Source organism: Ptychodera flava (assembly GCF_041260155.1).
Source record: "Ptychodera flava strain L36383 chromosome 3 unlocalized genomic scaffold, AS_Pfla_20210202 Scaffold_26__1_contigs__length_13983176_pilon, whole genome shotgun sequence".
In the NCBI taxonomy this organism is placed as follows: domain Eukaryota; kingdom Metazoa; phylum Hemichordata; class Enteropneusta; family Ptychoderidae; genus Ptychodera; species Ptychodera flava.
The window spans coordinates 8,703,995-8,726,903 of record NW_027248280.1 but is presented as its reverse complement, the minus strand read 5'-3'; the positions used below and the strand labels follow the sequence as shown (position 1 = coordinate 8,726,903).

Genomic DNA, 22,909 nt, shown 5'->3' with positions numbered 1-22,909 from the left:
AAATATAATACCCAAAATTCTTGTTTAACGTTCAAGTAAAATATATTTATTCGTATATATTTTTCTGTACTAAAACTATTAATATATGGTGCACTTCATTCTTGAAAAATCAAGGAAGTATAAAACTTAAATAAATCCCCTAAATACAGATACATAACACTAGTTATGTACATACGGTACATTCCATTCATATCAAATCAAGAAAAGCATAAAGCTTAATATAAATTCCTTCAAGTGCAGACACATAACGTATGTTATGTTCATAAGGTATATTTTATTCATGCAAACATCAAGAAAGCATAAAGCTTTATATAAATTTCCTAAAGTACAGATACATAACGTATGTTATGATATAAGGTATATTTCATTCATGCAAAAAATCAAGAAAGCATAAAACTTAATATAAATTCCCTAAAGTGCAGACACAGAACGTATGTTATGTATAGTTAATCGCACGAGTAGGTGTGCTGTTACAGTTGTAATCACCACACTTATGGTCAGGAACTTGTAAACATCACGAGGCCTTCACCTACAAGGTGCGATTAATGACTTATACCACAAAAACAGGCCAATCTTCTCTAAAATTTGAAAATTACTACCAATAAATTGTCGACTTTTCATTTGAACACCCACAATGGAATGGAGCGACCCGTTGTACGTCGAAAGGTTCACAGAGGTCATTATGCACCTGACATGCGAGTTTGGGAGAATGACCTATCCCAGACAAGTAGGACAAGGGCTCTGGTCAACTGCAAATCTGCATTTGAATAAGGGCTACAGAGTGGTATAATGCACCTGTGTAGAAGGAAACTGTTTTAGTCTGATTGGTTAAATAAAATGGCTTGCCTTACTCTGTCGTATTGGCTATTGGCTAGGGAGAAGACATTCAATCTGTAGATGCATGTGATTGCCTCGTGGATGCATCAGGCTTTCAATGCCATTTTGGTGTTTTTGACTGGTCAGATGGATCTTGTCAACTTGTCTGATCTGATGACCCTAGAGACTTCTGGAGGTTCATGGACGGCCATGTACAAACAACCAAAGTGGATTTTACACGGGCAAACTGCCCTATAAGAGCAGCCGCTACTACAGAGTTCATCCAATCCAAGATGTGTAGTTCAACTTAAAAAAAGAACTTGGCGATGATACCGCCGACAGGACCGTAATATCGACGACCCTTGCCAAAAGGGTAATTTAGTTCTCCTACCAGAAAGTAGGCGCCTTCACGTGAAGCTATTGTGCGAGATGGCTTGGATAGAAGGCCATCATACTGGGCATTCTGGCAAGGTAATTTATTCTTTTACTAAGATATTGATATAATCATAAAACGAATTCTGTAAAGTTATAAATTAAATTCATTGATCAAAATATTTTGTTGTGTGTGTGTGGCAATATTACAGAATTTCTTTCCTCTACTCCACAAACGTATTAAATAAAAAGGCTGTACTTATTTCCATACTATTTGTGACATATGTTTTGTGTTTGATAATTTCAGGTGAGTGTGGCAACATCTTTGTACCATCAGGGATTCCATGAGCAGCTTATCAAAGAACAAACAGGTCACAGATCAGATGACGGTTTACGCGCCTCAATTTTTGTCGATTTCACTACAAAAACATGTGTCGAATACATCTACCATTTTCATCTAGTGTTAAAAACTATCTACTGTTGATTGACCAATCAGAGTGCTCAATTCAGGGAGTTTTATTTACTCGTAAAGCCTTGGTCACAAAATTCCAGAAACGAATGACAGCCCCATAGTAAAGTACTGTCCAATCAAAAGTGAACATGTCATAATCTGTAGACATCTGGTACGTATTAATATTCAAATTTGTTGGTAACACAGCGGAAACCAGCTGCAACACAAAATCTGCTGTGGTACAAACATAAACTAATGTGTCCTAGGGCATTTAAACTAATGTGCCCGAGGGCATTAATAGGATGTTCCATTACATTGGAAGGCTATTTCACAAATAAAAGTTTTATTTCATATCCTAAACATTTTACATTGACAAAGGGGACATTTAACGTAAACACATTGAAAACGAAACGAAACGGAAATATATCAGTTAGGGGCGATAGTTTTTAAGTCGGATAAAACCTCGTACTCGGGCTCTTCTAGTATATAAAGTCCAACCCTACGATACAATGTCGCGGCCTGCGGCCTCGACATTTTATCGTTGGCTTGGACTTTATATACCAGAAGAGCCCTCGTACTCGGGCTTTATCCTATACTTAAAGCAGAGGAAGCTGTAAGTAAACCAGTTTCTTAAGTTGCTACGAACAACATAACAAAACAGACAAGGATTGGTCCTACCCAAGAAGACGCCGAATTAAAAAAAGGTCTTCATCAACAAATCATGTTGCTTATATTGAGCATGGTTCAAAGAAAGTTTCAATTGATTATAAAATGTGATGTTATAACATATGAGTTGAAAAATTGTCTTTATTGTGTAATTGAATGTGTGTAAATGTTTTAGGCATCTCAAATGGACCTATTGTTCTCATGCAAATTAGTAATCGTTCATACTTTTCTTCATATTTAAATGAGTAATCACTACACTTTTTTGATATGATCATGATTTTCTTTCATGAAAGTGTGGTGATTACTTATTTACATATGAATAAAAGTGTGACTGATTACTAATTTGCATGAGAACAAAAGGTGGAAGTCGTGATTTCAGGGATAAATGGATGGCAAGAACAATAGGTCACATGATCTGGAGTGGTATAAGTATATAAGGTATATTTCATTCATGCACAAAATCAAGAAAGCATAAAGCTTAATATAAATTCCCTAAAGTACAGATACATAAAGTATGTTATGTATATAAGGTATATTTCGAAATATATCCATGCAAAAAATCAAGAAAGCATAAAGCTTAAACCCTGTAAATACGGATATATTATGTATGTCATTTACATAAGGTAAATTTTATTCATATTAAAATCAAGAAAGCATGAAGGTTATAAATCCGTTTAATACAGATATATTACGTATGTAAGGAAAAGTGAAACAGACAATGTAGTTGGATAAATGTCGTTCCATTCTAATTCCTCTGTAAAACATAACACACGCAGAACAAATTTTGAACTGCAATGATTGTGTATTTCGTAAATGTAAAGTAAAAACCAATGAAGATTATTAAAAATTCCATTCATGCAAATGTTTACTTGTACAAAACTACTGCCATTACAGTTGGCATTGGTGCACATCTTTTGATTGTGCACATCGTTTGCTGTATTCATTCTCACAAGTTATAATATTGATGCGCAAATATGTTAGAATGAGAAAACTGACAACAATTCTAATTTCACTGTCGCTAATGGAGCTATTGTAGCCTTTACTGAAGATACAGAAGTATATTAAGATACCGCACGTTTACATACTAAGGGAATATTTCACATGATGAAGTCACATTATTCCTAAGCAGATGTCGAGAGTTATTTAAAATTGGGCCCATATATTGAAAAGTCAGGCCTGTTTATTGAAATGTCAGATCTCAAAGTGATGGGTGTGCTGGATTACATGATTGTAAAATCATTAGGTAGATGTATCTTGGAAAATTGACAGAGTAATATTTCAGTTTCAGGTCTAAGTCCTTCTACACTTTAAGTGGGTCGTATTTTTCTTCGGCGTCAAATGAGTTGAATGAGTCATGTAGCCCTCGTCTGTAGATATGACTCAGGTAGGTCAAGGTTATTGTCGTATTTGGCGGTTCGATGACGACGTCGGTTGAAGGAGAGATCATTGAGCTAATCGTTCGGATATGCATGGTGCTTCACTGGTCCGTGGTTACAATCTCCAGGGTGCGGGCACTACCCCCCGTTCAACAGAAGGAAACAAACATACTGATCACAATGCCATGAAAAATGCATCAAACAAGTCGACTTATGCACGTAAAGCTACAGTATTACGCTAAGTAGTGCTTCTGTCAGAAGTAAGCAACCTTGTGATATATGTTAGCCCATCGCCTTTTTGCAAAGCTAAGCAAGCTCTACGATCTATTGTTACAGTGCATGGATTAATTACCAAGTGTTTGCCGAATTAAGCATAAATGTACGGAAGCGGAGCCGTGCCAAATTTGTCAGAAACACAATTATCGTAATTACGAGATTCTCGTAATTACGAGTGTTTGATTCTCGGCATCAGTTTTCTTGTGATATTTAAGCTCATCGAGTTGTATTTGCGTGGGCTCCTTCGAGTTTTGCTTTATTGAACACTTCCGTTAGCGACTATTTGTAACCAACTTCTCGTTTTAATGACACGTGATGAAAGAGAATGCAACATGCTTCAAAGGGTCGAGTCCACTGCACCACACCATCATTGCGTAATGTCAGAAGCCAATCAACAATTACATATATTTTAAGAAGTAGCCTAGGGACATCACTGAGCAGTTATTTGAATGTTGTCAACTGAAAAGGTAAGAGCTGCAGTTGATCAGAATTACATGAGCATGCTACGTCGTAGACAGTTTTCACTGGCGCTAATAATTGGTGTCGAGGTCACTTGCAGCCACAGCTCATCTAAGCTCGGCCGGAAAGTCAGTTTTCTGTTATTGATATCAGTTCATGCCTTCCTAATTACAACCTATGTCCTTGCCATGAATACGCGGCGTTACAGTGATTTGACGTGTCATTACGCCCTCTACTTAAAAAACCCACCATACTGTATCAGCAGCTCCATATGTTTGCCGTGCGTTCACATCTAAGTTGAACACAATTGGAACTATTTTGTGATTATAAGATCTTGAGCATTTTGTTATAATCTATTTAAAAATCATCATCTAACAGTGTTTTTGTGTGAGGGCGGGGGAAAATTTCATAAATTATTGATAATTGCACAATCATCAAATACACCTCGAACAAATTTTACATTTTTGTCTAGCTTTTCGCTTGCTTAGGAAAGGAGAACCAATTAAACGTAACTGATTTTGTCAATTTTGTTTAGTTTAAGTCAAAATACAAATTCCCTTTCCAAGGTTGATTTGTAGGCATTTACTATTCTCACCAAACGATGCACGATAAAATTTTAAATTTTCGATGGGAAATGGCCTTCTACTCTACCTAAATTAGTTCTGCTGTAGTGTATGTTTTTTTGGTGATCTCTCTTTCAAATGATTTGGTAGATGTTAAGAAAATGTCTTGTACATTTATTTATTTCATATACAAGGAAATGAGACCTGGTAAATTTTATTAAACTACCCTTTTCTTGTAAGTGAGCTAATTAATGCTGGAAAATTTTACAAAATCACTGAATTATTTCAGCTCTTCTATTAAAAATGAACTATTTTTGGTAGATGCAAAGAAATGTAATCAATATCATCTGTCTGTTGAAACCTTAAAATATCAACGGCGGAAACCAACAGTTTTTGTCTGGAATTTTTAGGGACTGTGCAGAGATGTCTTTGCAGCTTTCAGGGACCACCCAGATGTGACCCTGAATCTTTCAAGGACTATCCTGGTGTGACCTTGAAAATTTCAGGGACCACCAAGATGAGTCCTTGAAACTTTCAGGGACCACCCAGATGAGTCCTTGAAACTTTCAGGGACCACCCAGATGTGACCCTGAATCTTTCAAGGACTATCCTGGTGTGACCTTGAAACTTTCAGGGACCACCCGGATGAGTCCTTGAAACTTTCAGGGACCACCCAGATGTGACCCTGAATCTTTCAAGGACTATCCTGGTGTGACCTTGAAACTTTCAGGGACCACCCAGATGAGACCCTGAATCTTTCAAGGACTATCCTGATGTGACCTTCGCTCATCAGCTTGTGCATTCACAAGCATTACTTGGTAAAGCTGACAGGCAGAGGAATCACTGGAAAGATTTTGTCCAACTTCCTGCACATAAGTGTCAATATTCTGCACCTCGAAGTTAAGATTATGTAATGGCTTAACCCGGCGTCCTCATGGCTCCGATGTGTGACTGGTCGGCCAGCGCTGAAACACGTCTTTGCGTATTAATCACGCGACGAGATCTACAAGGCATGTTCTCCCTGGCATAAATGTAATGAACTGGGCAGTGGCTGAACCTTCAGTCGGTTTAAGCATGGATGTAAAAAATAGAAGCGAGCCTCTTGACGATTAATGGAAATGTACTCGTTTGTTGAATATGCTGTCCGAGCCGACGCAACGCTGGTAATCAATTTGCATGATGGCATATTCCATTTTAATCTACAGGGACACCTAGGGCGCATCGCGCGATTGTGTAAGGTCCCGGGTAAGGTACATGTTGCTCTTTCATGCTGTAAAGTTTTCCCACCGTTTAAAATACTGTGGTTGTATGTTACAGTCTTCATGATTAATTTGGAGATGTTGTCAATGATGCTTTTCTCGTTAAGCGAGACACCGAATCGTACACCAAATAATATGGTCCTTGCTAATTAACATAATAAAGGTCACGGGTCACATTGTTGTGAGACTCTGCATTGTTTCAAGTCGATTGTTTAAACGACATGGCGTTCGAATGAATTTTGTCCACTGCACTAATTCCTTCGTCGGGAAAGGTTACCGATTCTGAATGTAGGACGTCCATTACCTCAGTTATTTAATGACAGGACTACATGGAAAGCAACGGAATACTGGATATCGCCGATGAATTTGATGTATGTTACCAAGGTCCTTTGTGGAGTGACAGTGCTGTTCCCGATCTCGACAATGATGTCAGCAACTGTGATCGTAGCGTGAACATGACTAAGTCTATGAGTCCTTGAATCTTTCAGGGACCAATTGAGGTGTCCCTGAATCTTTCGAGGACTATCCTAATGTGACCGTGAAACTTTCAAAGACCGCCAAGATGAGTCCTTGAAGCATTCAGGGACCACCCTGATATGTCCCTGGATCTTTTAGAGACCACTCTGATGTGACCTTTAAACTTTCAAGGACCACCCAGATGAGTCCTTGAAACATTCAGGGACCACCCGGATGAGTCCTTGAAACTTTCAGGGACCAACCTGAGGTGTCCCTGAATCTTTCAAGGACTATCCTAATGTGACCTTGAAACATTGAGGGACCACCCACATGAGTCCTTGAAACTTTCGGGGACCACCCTGATGTGTCCCTTAATATTTTTTAAGGGACCACTTAGATATGACCCCTAAACATTGTTTGAAATAGTAAAGAACCAATCAGATATGATCCCGAAACCTTCAAATGCATCCAGGTCCTCTAAACAATACAGCAATCATGAAGTTTTGACCTTTAATCTTGACATTTTCAAGAATGTGTATCAATGAGATGAAATATCCTTAAAAAATTGTCAAAAAGGATACATTTACAATTTTTGAATAGCAGATGGCTTTAAATACTACAATTTTTTTTATACTACTTTAACATTTAGTTCCATAATTACAGTTGTGATATTTTCACTAGAAAAATTGATAATTACTAAATGATTTGAGTAAACCCTCTCTTAGAGAGCATATTCTGTGACTTTTACTGTTCATCTTATAATCACAAAATAGTTCCAATTGTGTTGTTGGTACAAGACGATCTGTGTGTCCCTATCTTTTCACATGATATATTAGGAATAGATTAAAAGGAGTCAAGTAAGTTATTCATGTCGAAGAGCATTATGTTGTATATATTGCCCACTAATTCTGCCTAATACGCTTGCAAATATTTTCATTGTAAGTAATTTGCGCGTTCTGATGAATTGAATTGGTCGACACATGCCCTTCTAATGCTTGCATTTACAAGTTCTTAAACCATTGGATTTTCCGGACACCATTGCATCACTGAAATTCCTAAATTTTAACTCATGGAACTAAGATAATTTGAAATCAACATCTGTTTCAAAAATAACATCTATTAAAACTTTCGATTTTACCACATAATAAACCACAATACCGCAAATTAAAAGAAAGCTTGAAAAACATCTTCAACCAAGCATTTTTCTACGAAACGGTTCACGCCATACAAATACGTAGTGTAAGCATATAATTTTACATATGTTGTTAAAATATTACTAATGCTGAAGTTTTTTACATCGAAAAAGACATTATCAGTATGCTTGATTTCCTCATTGACAACAAATTTGTTGAATTTTGAGGGCACATTTTCCAACAGTGTATAGGAATTCCTATGGGCACTAACTGTGCTCCCTTACTTGCAGACTTATTTCTGTACTCATACGAGACAGAATTTATCCAGAACTTAGTCAATTAGAAAAAGGTCTCTGTGGCTAGAACTTTTCACGTAACATTTAGATACATTGACGGTGTTATGAATAACTCCATATTCAGTGACTATCTCATATGATTTTTCCTCCAGAATTGGAGATTAAAGAACTACAGAAACGGCCTCTTCTGTTTCATATCCAGATATTTTCCTTGAATTTGACTCTAATGGTTACCTTTCTACAAGGCTATATGACAAGACAGATGATTTCAACTTTGATATTATCAATTTGTCATACCTTATCATAAATGCTCCGTTCTCACCAGCTTACGGGTATATACATTTCCAAGCTTATTCGATACGCAAGAGCATGCAGTAAATAGGGATTTTGTAGAGAGACAGTCACCTCTCTTACAAAGTGTTAAATCAAGGTAACACCAGAGAAAGACATCTCTACATTCAAACGCTTTTTGGCAGGTATAACAATCTGGTAGATAAATGCAGCATCTCTCTTCAACAAATGATCGCTGATTGCATCAGTGACATTAGACCTTAGTTGGTGACCACTACCTATTTGACGTACAGATTGTTATATTGTGGGTGCCACATGTGGGGCAGGATCTGTTTACCATTTTCGAAACTACCTGACGTCACTTCTTGGCCTTTTAGCCTGAGGTCCGTATATCTTTCTTTCATGAATTTGACTATGTTGTGTGTACCGGTGCTTTACTGTCTTTCTGTGCTGTTTTGTGTCTGTGTTTAAAACTAGTGTACGAATTTTGACCTAGTGTTATGGATTACTGGTGGGTGTGATTGCGATTATTTTAAGATACAAACGTAGATATTTTGTTTTTTGATGTGTACAGCGTGCATTGTATATCGATGGGTTTCGGCAATAGATTTACGTTGTAATAAAATTATGATGTTCAAAAAAATATCATATTTTCCATCGGTTTCAGATTGACCGAAGAGTGATCTAGAATATGAATAATGGACTTCGGAGCAAATCACATTGAAACGTATGGTGACAGGCTAGACATAATTAAAAAAAACGCATTTGTTTTAGAATGCCAATGCCATTTGCAATCAATATTAAACTGTTGTATCCTACATGTAAGTTTTAAGTCGGAATTGGATTATAGCTCAATATAATTTTATTTAGTGCACACATGGTTACAGACAGATACGAAATAAAGCGGTCCTTACGAATGCTGTAAACGTGTGGCCGTCTAATGGAGCTATTTCTGACAGAAGAAAAAGTGGTTTCGTTGCAGTGGCAGACATTGCTTGAAGAACAAACATGAACCGGAGTAGTGCAGAAACAGGACAGATTGCGGACACATGGGCAGAACGTAGAACTTAATGAAGCGTCTCACCACGAGCAGAAAGTTTCCATGCACGTACCCCTGACGCACTAATTGTCCTTTTGCTAAGTGATGCTCGTTGGAAGCTAGCCACAGCTTTGTTCAGTGGAACACTACTTCTGAGGGCACATGGCATGGAGGTGGATCCACCTGTGATGTCTCGTCTCAAAAACGCTGCATCTGGAAACGAGACAGAGAGTCAGCTATACTGTTTAACTTCCCAGGGATGTGTTCAGCGTGAAACATGAAATGATAAATGGCTGCTAAAATAATGAGGCGTCGCATTAATTTCATGATGATTGGTGATTTGGAGCGTCCTTTGTGTTGATGATGTGGACGGTAGCTGATTTGTCGCAGTTGAACAGTATGCATTTGCAAGCCCAAAGATGGCCCAACAGGAGCGCAGCAACGACAATCAGATACATTTCTTGGAAGGCTATAGAGAGTACAGGGTCAGAGTTCAAACGCAAGTAACTTGCGTTGTTCCAGCATGCTTGAAACCCATGACCGATGAAGCAGCTGCCGTGACCGATACCGCTTGCGTCTGTCAAAAATTTCCATGTCTGATGCCGCCGTTGTACTCGTATCTAGTAACATGGAAATGCCATTCCAGCTCACAAGAAAATGGGGCCACATTGTGAGATCTAGCCTGCTTTCTGATGAAATGGTGATGTGAAGGTCGAGTTTTTGTGTGGCCTTAGACAATTCAATTAGTCTAGAAATGAAAGATCTTCCTGCAACATGCAAGGCTAAATGACCGAGTAAACTGAGTAGTTGCTTTTAGTGCAGCATTTGCAATTTAGGAAAGAAGTGACGAGATCGAGAATTCTGGTGAGTTTCTCTCGTGGCAGGCGTGCTGGCATCTTTGTGGTGTCTAATTCCATGCCGAGGTATTCTAGGCAGGGTGTAGGCCTAACGGTTTCGTGCGGTGCAATCGGGATGGCAAGACGATGTTATAACAAAGTTAGGAGGGCCATAGTGCGATTGGCGTCAAAAGACGGAGGGTCAACAGTGAGGAAGTTGTCAAGCAGATGGAATGTGGTGTAGATGTCATACATATTTTGTGCTTTCCAAGAGATGGTGGTTGAAAGTAAGTCAAAATATTTGGGCTAGAACGAGAGCCAAATGGGAGACGTACGAAAAAGTAGAAACAGTTTTTCCACTAGATACCGTATAGATGCCATAACGATGGATGGATAGGAATCCATTTGAAGTCATCAACAATGTCAGCATTGTAGAGCCAGGAACCTTTTCCAAGCCTGACAATACATGCAATGGCGTCATTGAGCTTAAAATATGATAGACTGAATTCGTCCTTGTCAGTAAGTTCATTTATGCTTTAAGTGACCGGGTAAATACGAGGAGAGGACAGATCGGCGACAAGAAGTTTTATTGCAGAATATTTCTTCTCGGCTACATTGATAGAACTGAAACGGCAGTTAGTGAAGGTCATTGCTTAAATGCTTAAATTGGCAGAGTAAATACCGTTAGTTTGCCTTAGAATCTGTTAGCTCTGAGGCATTTTGTGGCTTAGAACAGGCTGAAAGAAAGTTACGGCCAATGTAGGTTGACGAGGGTACATTGTGAACACCTGCATTTAACACTGCGGCGACTGCTTCCTTTCTACTAAGGTTTGCACGACCTCGCTCAGCCGTCGGATCGCGCAAACATCTGGTTTTTATCATAACCAGACGATCGGTTCTCTCGAAAACGATCCAAGAAATATTGGGCAAAGTGAGAAAATACCTCAATGTGTAGCAACCTGGGGTGTTCGTTATTTACATATCAAAGAAAAAATGCATTTCATGAATTTATTATCTGAATAGAATCATGAAATACATATGAAAAATGAAGTGCGAGTGAATGTTATTTGTCATCGGCGGTGTTTACTGTTTCTCTGCCTGGGAAACATGCGTCCGTTCGTTTGACCTCAAAGTGTTTATACTGTACGCAAACATTAGAAATTTTAGACGGCACATCTGTTGCCGCTGACGTCAAACATTGGTTCGTAAAGCTCATCTCTTTCTCTCGCTTGTATATTACAGGCAGTGAGAAACCACGATGCAACAAGAAATAGAGCGTAGACAGGAATACTACGAAACGAGTATTGCCGGTGGTACCGTGAACAGACCATACACAGACCTACGAACTGGTAATTTCGATCTTTTACCGGAGTTCATTGGTCCAGAGCCGGGGCTTATCAACCCGCTGCCAGACGATGCTTCAGAAGTCGAATGGTTTTTGCAAATATTCGACGAGGATCTGATAAGATTCATTACCCAATGCACTAATCGTTACGCTAGACAGAGGAGAAGGGCAAATGCCAGGGAACGGCAAAGATCGGCCTGGACACCGACGACAGTTGTCGAAATGAGAGCATTCATTGGAGTGATGGTGCTATTCGGAATTTGCTGGCAGCCTGAAATCCGGCTGTATTGGTCGGACCATGTTTGCTTCGGTCATAATTTCGTCAAGAGAACTTTTTCCCGTGATCGCTTCAAGCTACTGATGCGATATTTATACTACAGCACACAGCCCTACTGTGCTCGTAACACAGCCATGTATACAGCCCAAAAAATAAGTGAGAAACGGGATAGGATGTTGAAAGTACGAAATGTCATTGATCGAGTGAATGCAAACAGCCGAATGCACCGGAGCCCGATGTGCGAACTGGCAATCGACGAAGGAGTCATCCCCTACCAGGGCCGCACAAAGAATGTTCTCTACAATCCAGCAAAACCGCACAAATATGGAATGAGAGTTTACACTCTCAGTGAGTCCGCCACGGGTTACGTTTTCAACGACGAAGTCCATCAACCTGTCGCTGATAACTGTCATCACCCGCTTGATCCCGATGCTGCAGACAACCCCCGAGTTTTCAGGGGAAACAGACCTGGGCAAGTTGTTTCCCGGCTGATTCGACCTTACTATGAGTTAGGACATCATGTCATTATGGACTCATATTACACTTCTGCCCGTTGTTTGACCATCTCTACGTGCATAATATTGCTGCCACGGGAACCTGCAGAATGTACACCTTAGGCTTACCCGATGAAGTAAAGAATGCCGAAAACTATGATCCACAAGTCGTACCGCCTGATGCTGACGACAAAGAGCGATGGCCACGTGGTAGTTTCTCGGTATTTCAAGACGGCGCAATGACAGTATGTGCCTGGAAAGACACATAAATGGTGAAATTTATGAGTACGGCAGTCTCTGCACGGAGACCGAATCGAGCGCTAGTGAGGCGCCGATGTAAAGATAAAAGAACCGGTGCTTTTGAACGAATTGAAGTACTATGCCCGAACGTTGCTGTAATGTACAATCAGTACTTCAGAGGTGTTGACTTGACCGATCAACAGCTGGCTTACTACACGCCAGGTCGATCATCGCCACGGTGGCACAGAGCTGTGTTTTACCACGAGCTGAACAAGGCACTCATGAACGCTTTCCACAACATGGCATCAGTTCATGGATACGGTCAAAGTGGATCGAGATACAGACATCAGCTCATGTTTCACGCCCAAGTAGCAAAACAGCTGATCGGTAATTTCTCATCTCGGCAACGTCCCCCAAGAGGAACTAGTCTGACGGCACCATGTCTCATTCCTACCAATGTGGAAAGAGTTGGTCATCGAATGGGTCGCAATCCGGACAGAAGACGTAGTTGCGTGATGTGTCGACGTGCAGGACGGATAGTAGGCCATGGAACTCGTCCCAATCGTGTTCATGAGACAATCAACTGTTGCCTCACCTGCCAGTTACCACTGTGTCACCCACGGTACAGACAAGCGTGCTGGCGAGAGCACAATGTGTGAATGCCGTTTGCAGAGGACCGCAGAACTTGACTATGCACGGACTGAACATTTGTCGGTATTACAACCCTTTATTACACAGTTGACATGGAAATAAAAAAACATTCACTCGCAAACTATCGGTGAGTACGATGTACTTTTGTGTGTGGTTGTGTGAAGTGAATGATTGAGTCTAATACGTTTGCGTTTGGGTAAAGATCGAGTTACAACGATGATTGCATCGGATGATTGCAAGACAAGGTCTCAGCCAGAGCAGTTCCTGTTTTGGCAGAGAGCGAGTCGGTGTGCGATGAAAAATGCATCTGAGTAGCTAACAGTCGATTTCCCCGGTCTGTAATCTCTCAAATGCGTAATAAAAATATTTTTTATTATGCAAATAGTATTCGACATTTACATACGGCTCCCTAGGCTGTACGAACCTCGAATACATCAACACAGTAAAGATCACATGTCAGCTCAGGGTAGTTCAGACCATAACTGCTCAAACTTACAGCTGCCGACCGACAAACATGGAAACATGAGATCGGCCTTGTGGGAACCCGTCGCCTCAGTGTTAAACCGTCATGCAAGCCTGAAATTAGAGTGTTGATAAAGTTCTGATCTGGATGAGAGGCCAAATGGTCAGTCATTTCGGCTTGCGAAGTTATTTAGTGTAGAGACATTCAATGGTAGTCAGTTCGCCGTGGGGTTTTTTGTGTTGGAGCACTTTCCATGGGTTTTACTATCTTTGTCTGAGAAACATTGATAGCAGTAGTCACGACGAACAGTTGTAACACCAGTTCAATACATGGTGGACTGTGTGAAGGTGTTCTGCGGGTGCGTAGCAAGTTGTAGGATGAAGATGAGGAGGGGATGATAATGTAATGACTTAAGACGCTGTCATCTTCGTTTGTGTTGTTTACCTTCTGGAGTGGAACTTCAGGAAGTGACGTCAGAGGGATCATAGGGGCTCTGTTGCCGCTGGTTGAAGGAGCTGTTGTAGGATATTGGTTATTGTGTTGACGAGTCTTGTAGCTTGGTAAACCAAAGGGTATCGCAAGCAATATTCGTCTAGGGGTCATGATTATCATCAATAAATTGCTCTCCATAATCCCCTTCATTAATTTGTTCTGTCGATCATCATCGTAGGGGCGCATCACCCTGACCAAATAACTCGTTAGCAGCTCAAAAGGTAGTAGACGGATCTGTCTACTATCTTGTGAGCTGCTAACATGTGTTTTGGTCAGGGCGATGCACCCCCGTGTTAGTGATTGGCAGAACAAATTAATGAAGGGGATTAGGGACAGCAATCAAAGATATGGACTGTTTTCTTTGAAAAACTATACAAAGATAGCTGGAGTAAAGCTTTAAGTCTGGATTTGAAAACTTCAGTGTTTTATGCAGAACGAGTATGACCAGGCGGCCCATTCAACAACGTAGCAGGAGCATATGAAAATGAACGATCACTATAAGACTTGAGTCGTGTTCGTGGAGTTTTGAGAGATTATCCATCCCCTGAACGGAGAGATCTGGAAGGATTACTGCATTCGATGAGTGCAATCAGGTATTCAGGTGCAAAACCATTCCTAGCTTTGTAGGTGAGGAGTAAAATCTATATACGACCGGTAGCCAGTCGAGTTTCATAAGAATAGGAGATATGTGTTCTTTTTTTTCACCTGTGCTATTAAACGTGCAACAGGGTTTTGCACTCGCAGTAATAAAGCGATGTTGAATGCTGGTAATCCACACAGAAGTACATTGGCATAACAAAGTTCTGAGGAAAGAGTTGCATTGACAAGTTTTAAACAGATCTGCTGCGAAAAATATTTACGAATGAATCCATTACGTCAAATATCAAGATAACATTCTCGCAGAGATGGATGATATGATGTGAGAAACTGTGTGAGAAACCTCCCGACTGTATTATTAGTATTTGTTTTTGTTCATCATAGTTCCGGAAATTTGGAAGTATATTATATAAAAAAGGTTATCGACCAAGACACTTACTGCGCCTGACGTACAAACTTTGATCAACAGAGACTTTTCTCGAGTTTGGACACAGCTGTGAGAATGTATGTGCGAGCGACAGACGGACTTTCTTCAAAGAGTACATATTTTCAGGACATTTGTCACTGTGCATGTATGACGATTTATTTGCGCTGACTGTGCTTACATTGACATGTTTGTTACAAGGTTTTGCGCAACAGTTGGCTTTATAGTTGAATATACTCGTGTTATTTTGTTGTGATTCTGAGGTTAAATTATTATTACTACCAGATTTCCCATCATACTTTTATACACTTGCAATGGCCACGCACATTGATGTGACGTGCGGCTCTGTACACAGCGAGTTAAAACGCAATAAACTAACGTCTTTACTGATCGAGAACTGTGAGTTTCTTAGTGTCACTGGACCTATCGGCGGCCGATATCTGTACACGAAATATTCTCCATACTGAATGGTGGCGACCACGACGGGAAGACGAGCTCGAAGTACATCATAGCGTTGTATGTGACATTGCATCAGCAATCGAATACAGGTTGAAGTATTGCCGAAGTTTCGGCGGGAAAACAGAAATGACAAAGTTGATAGGATGTTTTACAGTAATTACCTGATTTATCAGCAAACGTATATAGAACATGGCATTCACCGAAGAGAAATTCAAATTTCAGCTGGCAATTGCCGAAATCAAAGTTGATGGAATTACCGAGCTATCCAACAGTGAGGACACAGTATATACAGAGTTTATCTAGCGACTGGACAAAGTAAAAGACCAGACAGCCTAATATCTCATGGAAGCAGAGTCAATCTTAGAATATCTTAAGGAGTGGATGACATACAGAAAGTGTTTGAGAGGAAGAGTGGTACAAACGAAAATTTGAAACAGATTTAAGCCAACGCTTTGACCACAGGGGAAGAAGGCATCATCAACGCCCACAATACAAGCACTACCCATAGAAAACTGAACGATTTATCAAGTAGTTATTGCGTAGTGATTAAGTCTGTACCAACCCAAAACGGCCTATTTGGGGGAGATTAATTGGTTTGGAACTTCATACATACTTATTTTGTGACCATACATACATATTTTTTTACATCTAACACAATTGGAACTATTTTGTGATTATAAGATGAACAGTAAAAATCACAGAATATGCTCTCTAAGAGAGGGTTTACTCAAATCATTTAGTAATTATCAATTTTTCTAGTGAAAATATCAAAACTGTAATTATCGAACTAAATGTTAAAGTAGTATAAATAAAATTGTAGTATTTAAAGCCATCTGCTATTCAAAAATTGTAAATGTATCCTTTTTGACAATTTTTTAAGGATATTTCATCTCATTGATACACATTCTTGAAAATGTCAAGATTAAAGATCAAAACTTCATGATTGCTGTATTGTTTAGAGGACCTGGATGCATTTGAAGGTTTCGGGATCATATCTGATTGGTTCTTTACTATTTCAAACAATGTTTAGGGGTCATATCTAAGTGGTCCCTTAAAAAATATTAAGGGACACATCAGGGTGGTCCCCGAAAGTTTCAAGGACTCATGTGGGTGGTCCCTCAATGTTTCAAGGTCACATAGCCCTTGAAAGATTCAGGGACACCTCAGGTAGGTCCCTGAAAGTTTCAAGGACTCATCTGGGTGGTCCCTGAATCTTTCAAGGACTCATCCGGGTGGTCCTTGAACGTTTAAAGGTCACATCAGAGTTGTCACTAAAAGATCCAGGGACATATCAGGTGGTCCCTGAATGCTTCAAGGACTCGTCTTGGCGGTCTTTGAAAGTTGCACGGTCACATTAGGATAGTCCTCAAAAGATTCGGGGACACCTCAGTTGGTCCCTGAAAGATTCAAGGACTCATAGACTTAGTCATGTTCACGCTACGATCGGAGTTGCTGACATCATTGTCGGGATCGGGAACAGCACTGTCACTCCACAAAGGTCCTTGGTAACATACATCGAATTCATCGGCGATATCCAGTATTCCGTTGCTTTCCATGTAGTCCTGTCATTAAATAACTGAGGTAATGGACGTCCTACATTCAGAATCTGTAACCTTTCCCGACGAAGGAATTAGTGCAGTGGACAAAATTCATACGAACGTCGCGTCATTTACACAGTCGACTTGAAACAATGCAAGCCTCACAACAATGTGACCCGTGACCTTTATTATGTTAATTAGCAAGGACCATATTATTTGGTGTACGATTCGGTGTCTCGCTTAACGAGAAAAGCATCATTGACTACATCTCCAAATTAATCACGAAGACTGTAACATACAACCACAGTATTTTAAACGGTGGGAAAACTTTACAGCATAAAAGAGCAACATGTACCTTACCCGGGACCTTACACAATCGCGCGATGCGCCCTAGGTGTCCCTGTAGATTAAAATGGAATATGCCATCATGCAAATTGTTTACCAGCGTCGCGTCAGCTCGGACAGCATGCAGCATGTTCACAAACGAGTACATTGCCATTAATCGTCAAGAGGCTCGTTTAAATCGACTGAAGGTTCAGCCACTGCCTAGTTCATCAAATTTATGCCAGGGAGAACGTGACTTGTAGATCTCGTTGCGTGATTAATACGCAAAGACATGTTTCGGCGCCGGCCGACCAGTCACACATCGGAGCCATGAGGACGCCGGGTTAAGCCATTACATAATCTTAACTTCGAGGTGCTGAATATTGACGCTTATGTGCAGGAAGTTGGACCAAATCTTTCCAGTGATTCCTCTGCCTGTCAGCTTTACCAAGTAATGCTTGTGAATGCACAAGCTGATGAGCGAAGGTCACATCAGGATAGTCCTTGAAAGATTCAGGGTCTCATCTGGGTGGTCCCTAAATCTTTCAAGGACTCATCCGGGTGGTCCATGAAATTTTTAAGGTCACACCAGGATAGTCCTTGAAAGATTCAGGGTCACATCTGGGTGGTCCCTGAAAGTTTCAAGGACTCATCTGGGTGGTCCCTGAAAGTTTCAAGGACTCATCTTGGTGGTCCCTGAAATTTTCAAGGTCACACCAGGATAGTCCTTGAAAGATTTAGGGTCACATCTTGGTGGTCCCTAAAAGTTTCAAGGACTCATCTGGGTGGTCCCTGAAAGTTTCAAGGTCACACCAGGATAGTCCTTGAAAGATTCAGGGTCACATCTGGGTGGTCCCTGAAAGCTGCAAAGACATCTCTGCACAGTCCCTAAAAATTCCAGACAAAAACTGTTGGTTTCCGCCGTTGATATTTTAAGGTTTCAACAGACAGATGATATTGATTACATTTCTTTGCATCTACCAAAAATAGTTCATTTTTAATAGAAGAGCTGAAATAATTCAGTGATTTTGTAACATTTTCCAGCATGAATTAGCACACTTACAAGAAAAGGGTAGTTTTATCAAATTTACCAGGTCTCATTTCCTTGTATGTGAAATAAATAAATGTACAAGACATTTTCTTAACATCTACCAAATCATTTGAAAGAGAGATCACCAAAAAACATACACTACAGCAGAACTAATTTAGGTAGAGGTAGAAGGCCATTTTCCCATCGAAAATTTAAAATTTTATCATGCATCGTTTGGTGAGAACAGTAAATGCCTACAAATCAACCTTGGAAAGGGAATTTGTATTTGACTTAAACTAAACAAAATTGACAAATCAGTTACGTTTAATTGGTTCTCCTTTCCTAAGCAAGCGAAAAGCTAGACAAAAATGTAAAATTTGTTCGAGGTGTATTTGATGATTGTGCAATTATCAATAATTTATGAAATTTGTCCCCGCCTTCACACAAAAACACTGTAGATTGATGATTTTTAAATAGATTATAACAAAATGCTCAAGATCTTATAATCACAAAATAGTTCCAATTGTGTTATCTGTAGAGCATAACTACTTATTGTGTTACCTACTTGGTCAAAATAAACAATTACGTTCAATTTCCTACTGACTAATATGGTTTCAGGGATGCGTGATGTGTATACACTAATACTTTAATAGAGTGGTGAGATGCATACGCTGAAAGGAATATTCAAAATGTGTGATAGTTTTTAGCACTGCTCCTTTGATTTTCAACATATTGTGTGCAAAAACTACCATTTGACTTTGATCGGTGCAGTAAATTAATCACTTTTTATGTACTTTTGCAAATGATCGGTTCTCATTAAAAGCGTAACTGTTTCCACAGAAAAAGGCATTCCGAAAAATGAACTCGACGTAAAATATGGATGAACTTGTTTCACGTGCATATCTCCCTTGAAAAGATTAGTCTTTTCAAAGAACTGCAACTCAAAAATAACGTATATCTGATAATTTTGTGTTTTCTTAGCCCTTTTCACACCACGGGTTTTAAATGAACGAGTCCGACCACAGAGTAGGTCTTTAAAGCTTACGTACAGTACGCGTAATATCCATGCCCTAACCTAGCGTAATACTGTACGTACAGTTTCCATATTGACTCACGCCGGGTTTCAAATACGGGCTTGCGCGATGAAAGTCATCATCGGGCAATTAGTTTGTAAGTCACGAGACCGATATGTCGGAGCCTCTTTTGCAAAGTGTTGCGTTGATATGGTAAAGGTTATTCTCATGGATTTTCTGCCGTTTTGCGTTTCAAACACGAGCTCGCATTGATACCGGGGTTCGATCACGCTGCCAATAGAAGCAGAGAGACAGTGTGTGGGTCAGAACAGCCTTTGAACAAGGGGCTCCAGAATCACGCCTGATGATGTCATACATCATGTGAAGACTTCTTTATGATTGGTCAGATTGTTGTAGATCATGTGAAGATTTCTTTATTATTGGTCAGATTGCCAAAAGGCTACGGTAAAATCCTGAGAGGCAAATCAAATCTCATATGCTCTGGTAGGATGTTAGAACGTTTTGAGTGAGCGAGTAAATCGTCACCTTTTTTGCTCATGATTTTGGCACACTTTCGCATAACATTACACTGCATCAAAACCCTGTAATACTCAGTGTATTAGAATGAATTATTGTCTGTATTTAGCTGAAAATTCATCTACAGTTGAATACAGTCAAGAATCCATTTCGTGTATTCAGCAAGCCTATATTAATGCGGATTCATGTGAATCAATGTATATTATTCTATAATACAGGTAATTCATTAATGTGAATTTATCTTATTATTGCGTTTTGATGCAGTGTTACCGTAGAACATTATCATTCAGGGTTCGTAGAGGTTAGATATGAAATTAAAACAACAAACAGCGTTTACGACACATTGATGACCCTTGGATTACCGATTCTGAGATTGACAGCGATATCGCCCCACAGAACCATGGTCACGAACAGAGCCCATAGACGATGGATAGTTTGATCGAAGAGATCGTTTAAAAATTCGATAATGTAATTTCCAATGCGCCTTATCCACGAGTTGTCTCTGTAATTGTCATTGTCTTTGGTCGCGCTATAGTGATGTCAATCTTCGTGAACCCTGTTCAAGTATGCGAAATTGAGTGCGGTGTTGGCAAAAATAATATAGTTAATCATGGAGGTTTGTACCTCAATGATTTATAATAATAGGCAGTGGAGTGTTACTCAACACTGTATGTCTCTGTGCGTTAATTACAAGGAGAGTTGTAGTAACGAATAGAGCAGGGCTATTATCTATTACTTTTACTCATTGATTCAAAATTTCGACCTGATTGATGATATACAGCAGGTACTCATATGTTTTATTATTTAGACTTTGACCTAGTTTTAACACAGAAAATAAACGACGTGACTTCCGACGTCACATCAGCAGCATACCCAGACAAAATCCTGAGATGTTGTGGCAGAGTTCTAGGTTACAACCCTAATTTCATCAAGAAAAATCGGCCCTTGTAAGACGTATCACTGAGCACTGCCATCTTCAGACATTGTACAGAGGAGTTCAAACTACAATGGGTAAGGTTAGAGAGAAATACTGCATCCCAAAGCTACGGTCCATTGTCAAATATATACGACATGAATGCAGCTACTGTGCAAGGTATCGTGCTAAGTACCCGTAAATACGAGTTTTTAATTCTCGTAATAACGAGAACTAAAAACTCGTATTTTCGAAATTAAAAAATCTCCTAATTACGAGAGTTTTTAAATGTTTCTCTTACAAAAATGGCACGAATGCGCTTCCGGATAAATAAACTCTGAACATAATTACAAATCAATAAAACTCCCCTGCTTTAATTATTTTGCGAGGTAGAAGTCGTCAATGATACATTCAGTACTTGGCGTACATTGAACATGTCGTCCCTACCATAACTAGGTGATATGAAGGTTAAAACGATGACCAATGGAACTCTTAATTATAATCAACGTGACAACATATTACCAATTTCAGCTGCTCGTAAAAAGTAAACAATGAAATGAATAAGATGTTTCAATCAAACATCAACTATATAAGGTTTACAATCTATTAATAGTTCTTCAGGTTTTGACGCATGTCCTATTTGCGGTATGGTCATGAAATTTGCCAATTTCTGTGTGAATTACCTTTTTCATGCTAGACTTGCCTTCTGCGCAATTATAAGTGCTTACATTCCAGCCCCGCGCCCACACAAAAATTGACCAATTGGGATTATGGCTTATCAACTAATTCTATTGTTCCTGATGTTTTTCCTCAAATGTTGGGTTAGTCCGATGTACTTGACACCTTTCGGGAAACTTGTACCTGGTTGGTCTAAAGGGCTCTTCCGATAATTTTTTATGACCCCTCGTGCTGGTGAGGTGTTAAACTTCTTTTTAACAGTAGTATAGTCTCAGCTATACACAAGTGATCAGTATTACAACTGCATAGCTCGGTTGAGACACCATGGAAGGTTTCGCGCTTGGCTGTAAGGTAGAAGCTCTTGACGATGGTAACTGGTGGTCCAAAGGCATTGTGAAGGAAGTGATTGAAAACGAAGGGACAAGTACGTATCTAGTTGGGTTTGATGGCTGGTCGGCAAAAAAAAGTCAAACTGGACTCCTCGAACAACAGAAAACACAAAACTCGAAAGCTATCTAGAAGCGACAAAACTCGCACTTCTAGAGATACCCTTTCAAACAAGGAAACAGAACATGTCGCGTGCTCAAAGAATCGCGATAAACAAGCTTGCAAACAATAGGCTAATTACAATAAAACCCTTCGACAAGGGTCGAGGCATCGTCATTGTAAACACAAAAGATTACGTACACGAATGCGAAAGACAATTACGCAACACCCAGTATTATACACAACTAGACAATGACGACACAGAACAAACAGTAAACAAAGTACACGAACTATTAAACAAAATGTACGAGAAAAAACACATCGACCATGATACTTATAAGTATCTCGATCAAAAAACATAAAAATTCGTACCCCGCAGTGGTACTTAGTACCTAAAATTCACAAACCGCCGCCCGAAAACTCAACGTTTGCAGGGAGACCAATAATTAGCGGCTGCTCTAGTCCCACTAACAGAATCTCAGAATTCTTGGATTACTTCATAAAACCATTGGTCCAGCAACAACCAACGTATTTAAAAGATACAACAAACTTCATACAAGAAATTGAAAAAACAAATGTCCCCCAACTAGTCAAAACAAAATTCACAGAAGTAAAGAAACAAAAAACAAACAAACCAGACCACCAAATGGACTCACAAC

The 22,909-nt window shown here is 39.7% G+C and overlaps 2 protein-coding genes across 2 annotated transcripts in view; one reads left to right on the top strand and one right to left on the bottom strand.

Moving 5' to 3' along the window:
* Positions 1–1,965: 1,965 nt before the first annotated feature.
* Positions 1,966–22,909, bottom strand: part of LOC139125851 (cubilin-like) — a 164,436-nt gene continuing 143,492 nt past the window's right edge. The window contains exon 10 of the mRNA XM_070691949.1: positions 1,966–3,852. The gene's annotated coding sequence lies outside the window, so the exon portion shown is untranslated. The remainder of the gene's footprint in view (positions 3,853–22,909) is intronic.
* Positions 11,548–12,528, top strand: LOC139125780 (piggyBac transposable element-derived protein 4-like). The gene has a single exon (XM_070691875.1). The coding sequence runs from the start codon at positions 11,548–11,550 to the stop codon at positions 12,526–12,528; it is 981 nt and encodes a 326-aa protein (XP_070547976.1).

Bases quoted from the DNA above. Each gene is read 5' to 3' on its own strand.
- LOC139125780 (XM_070691875.1), top strand. From the start codon at position 11,548: ATGCAACAAGAAATAGAGCGTAGACAGGAATACTACGAAACGAGTATT.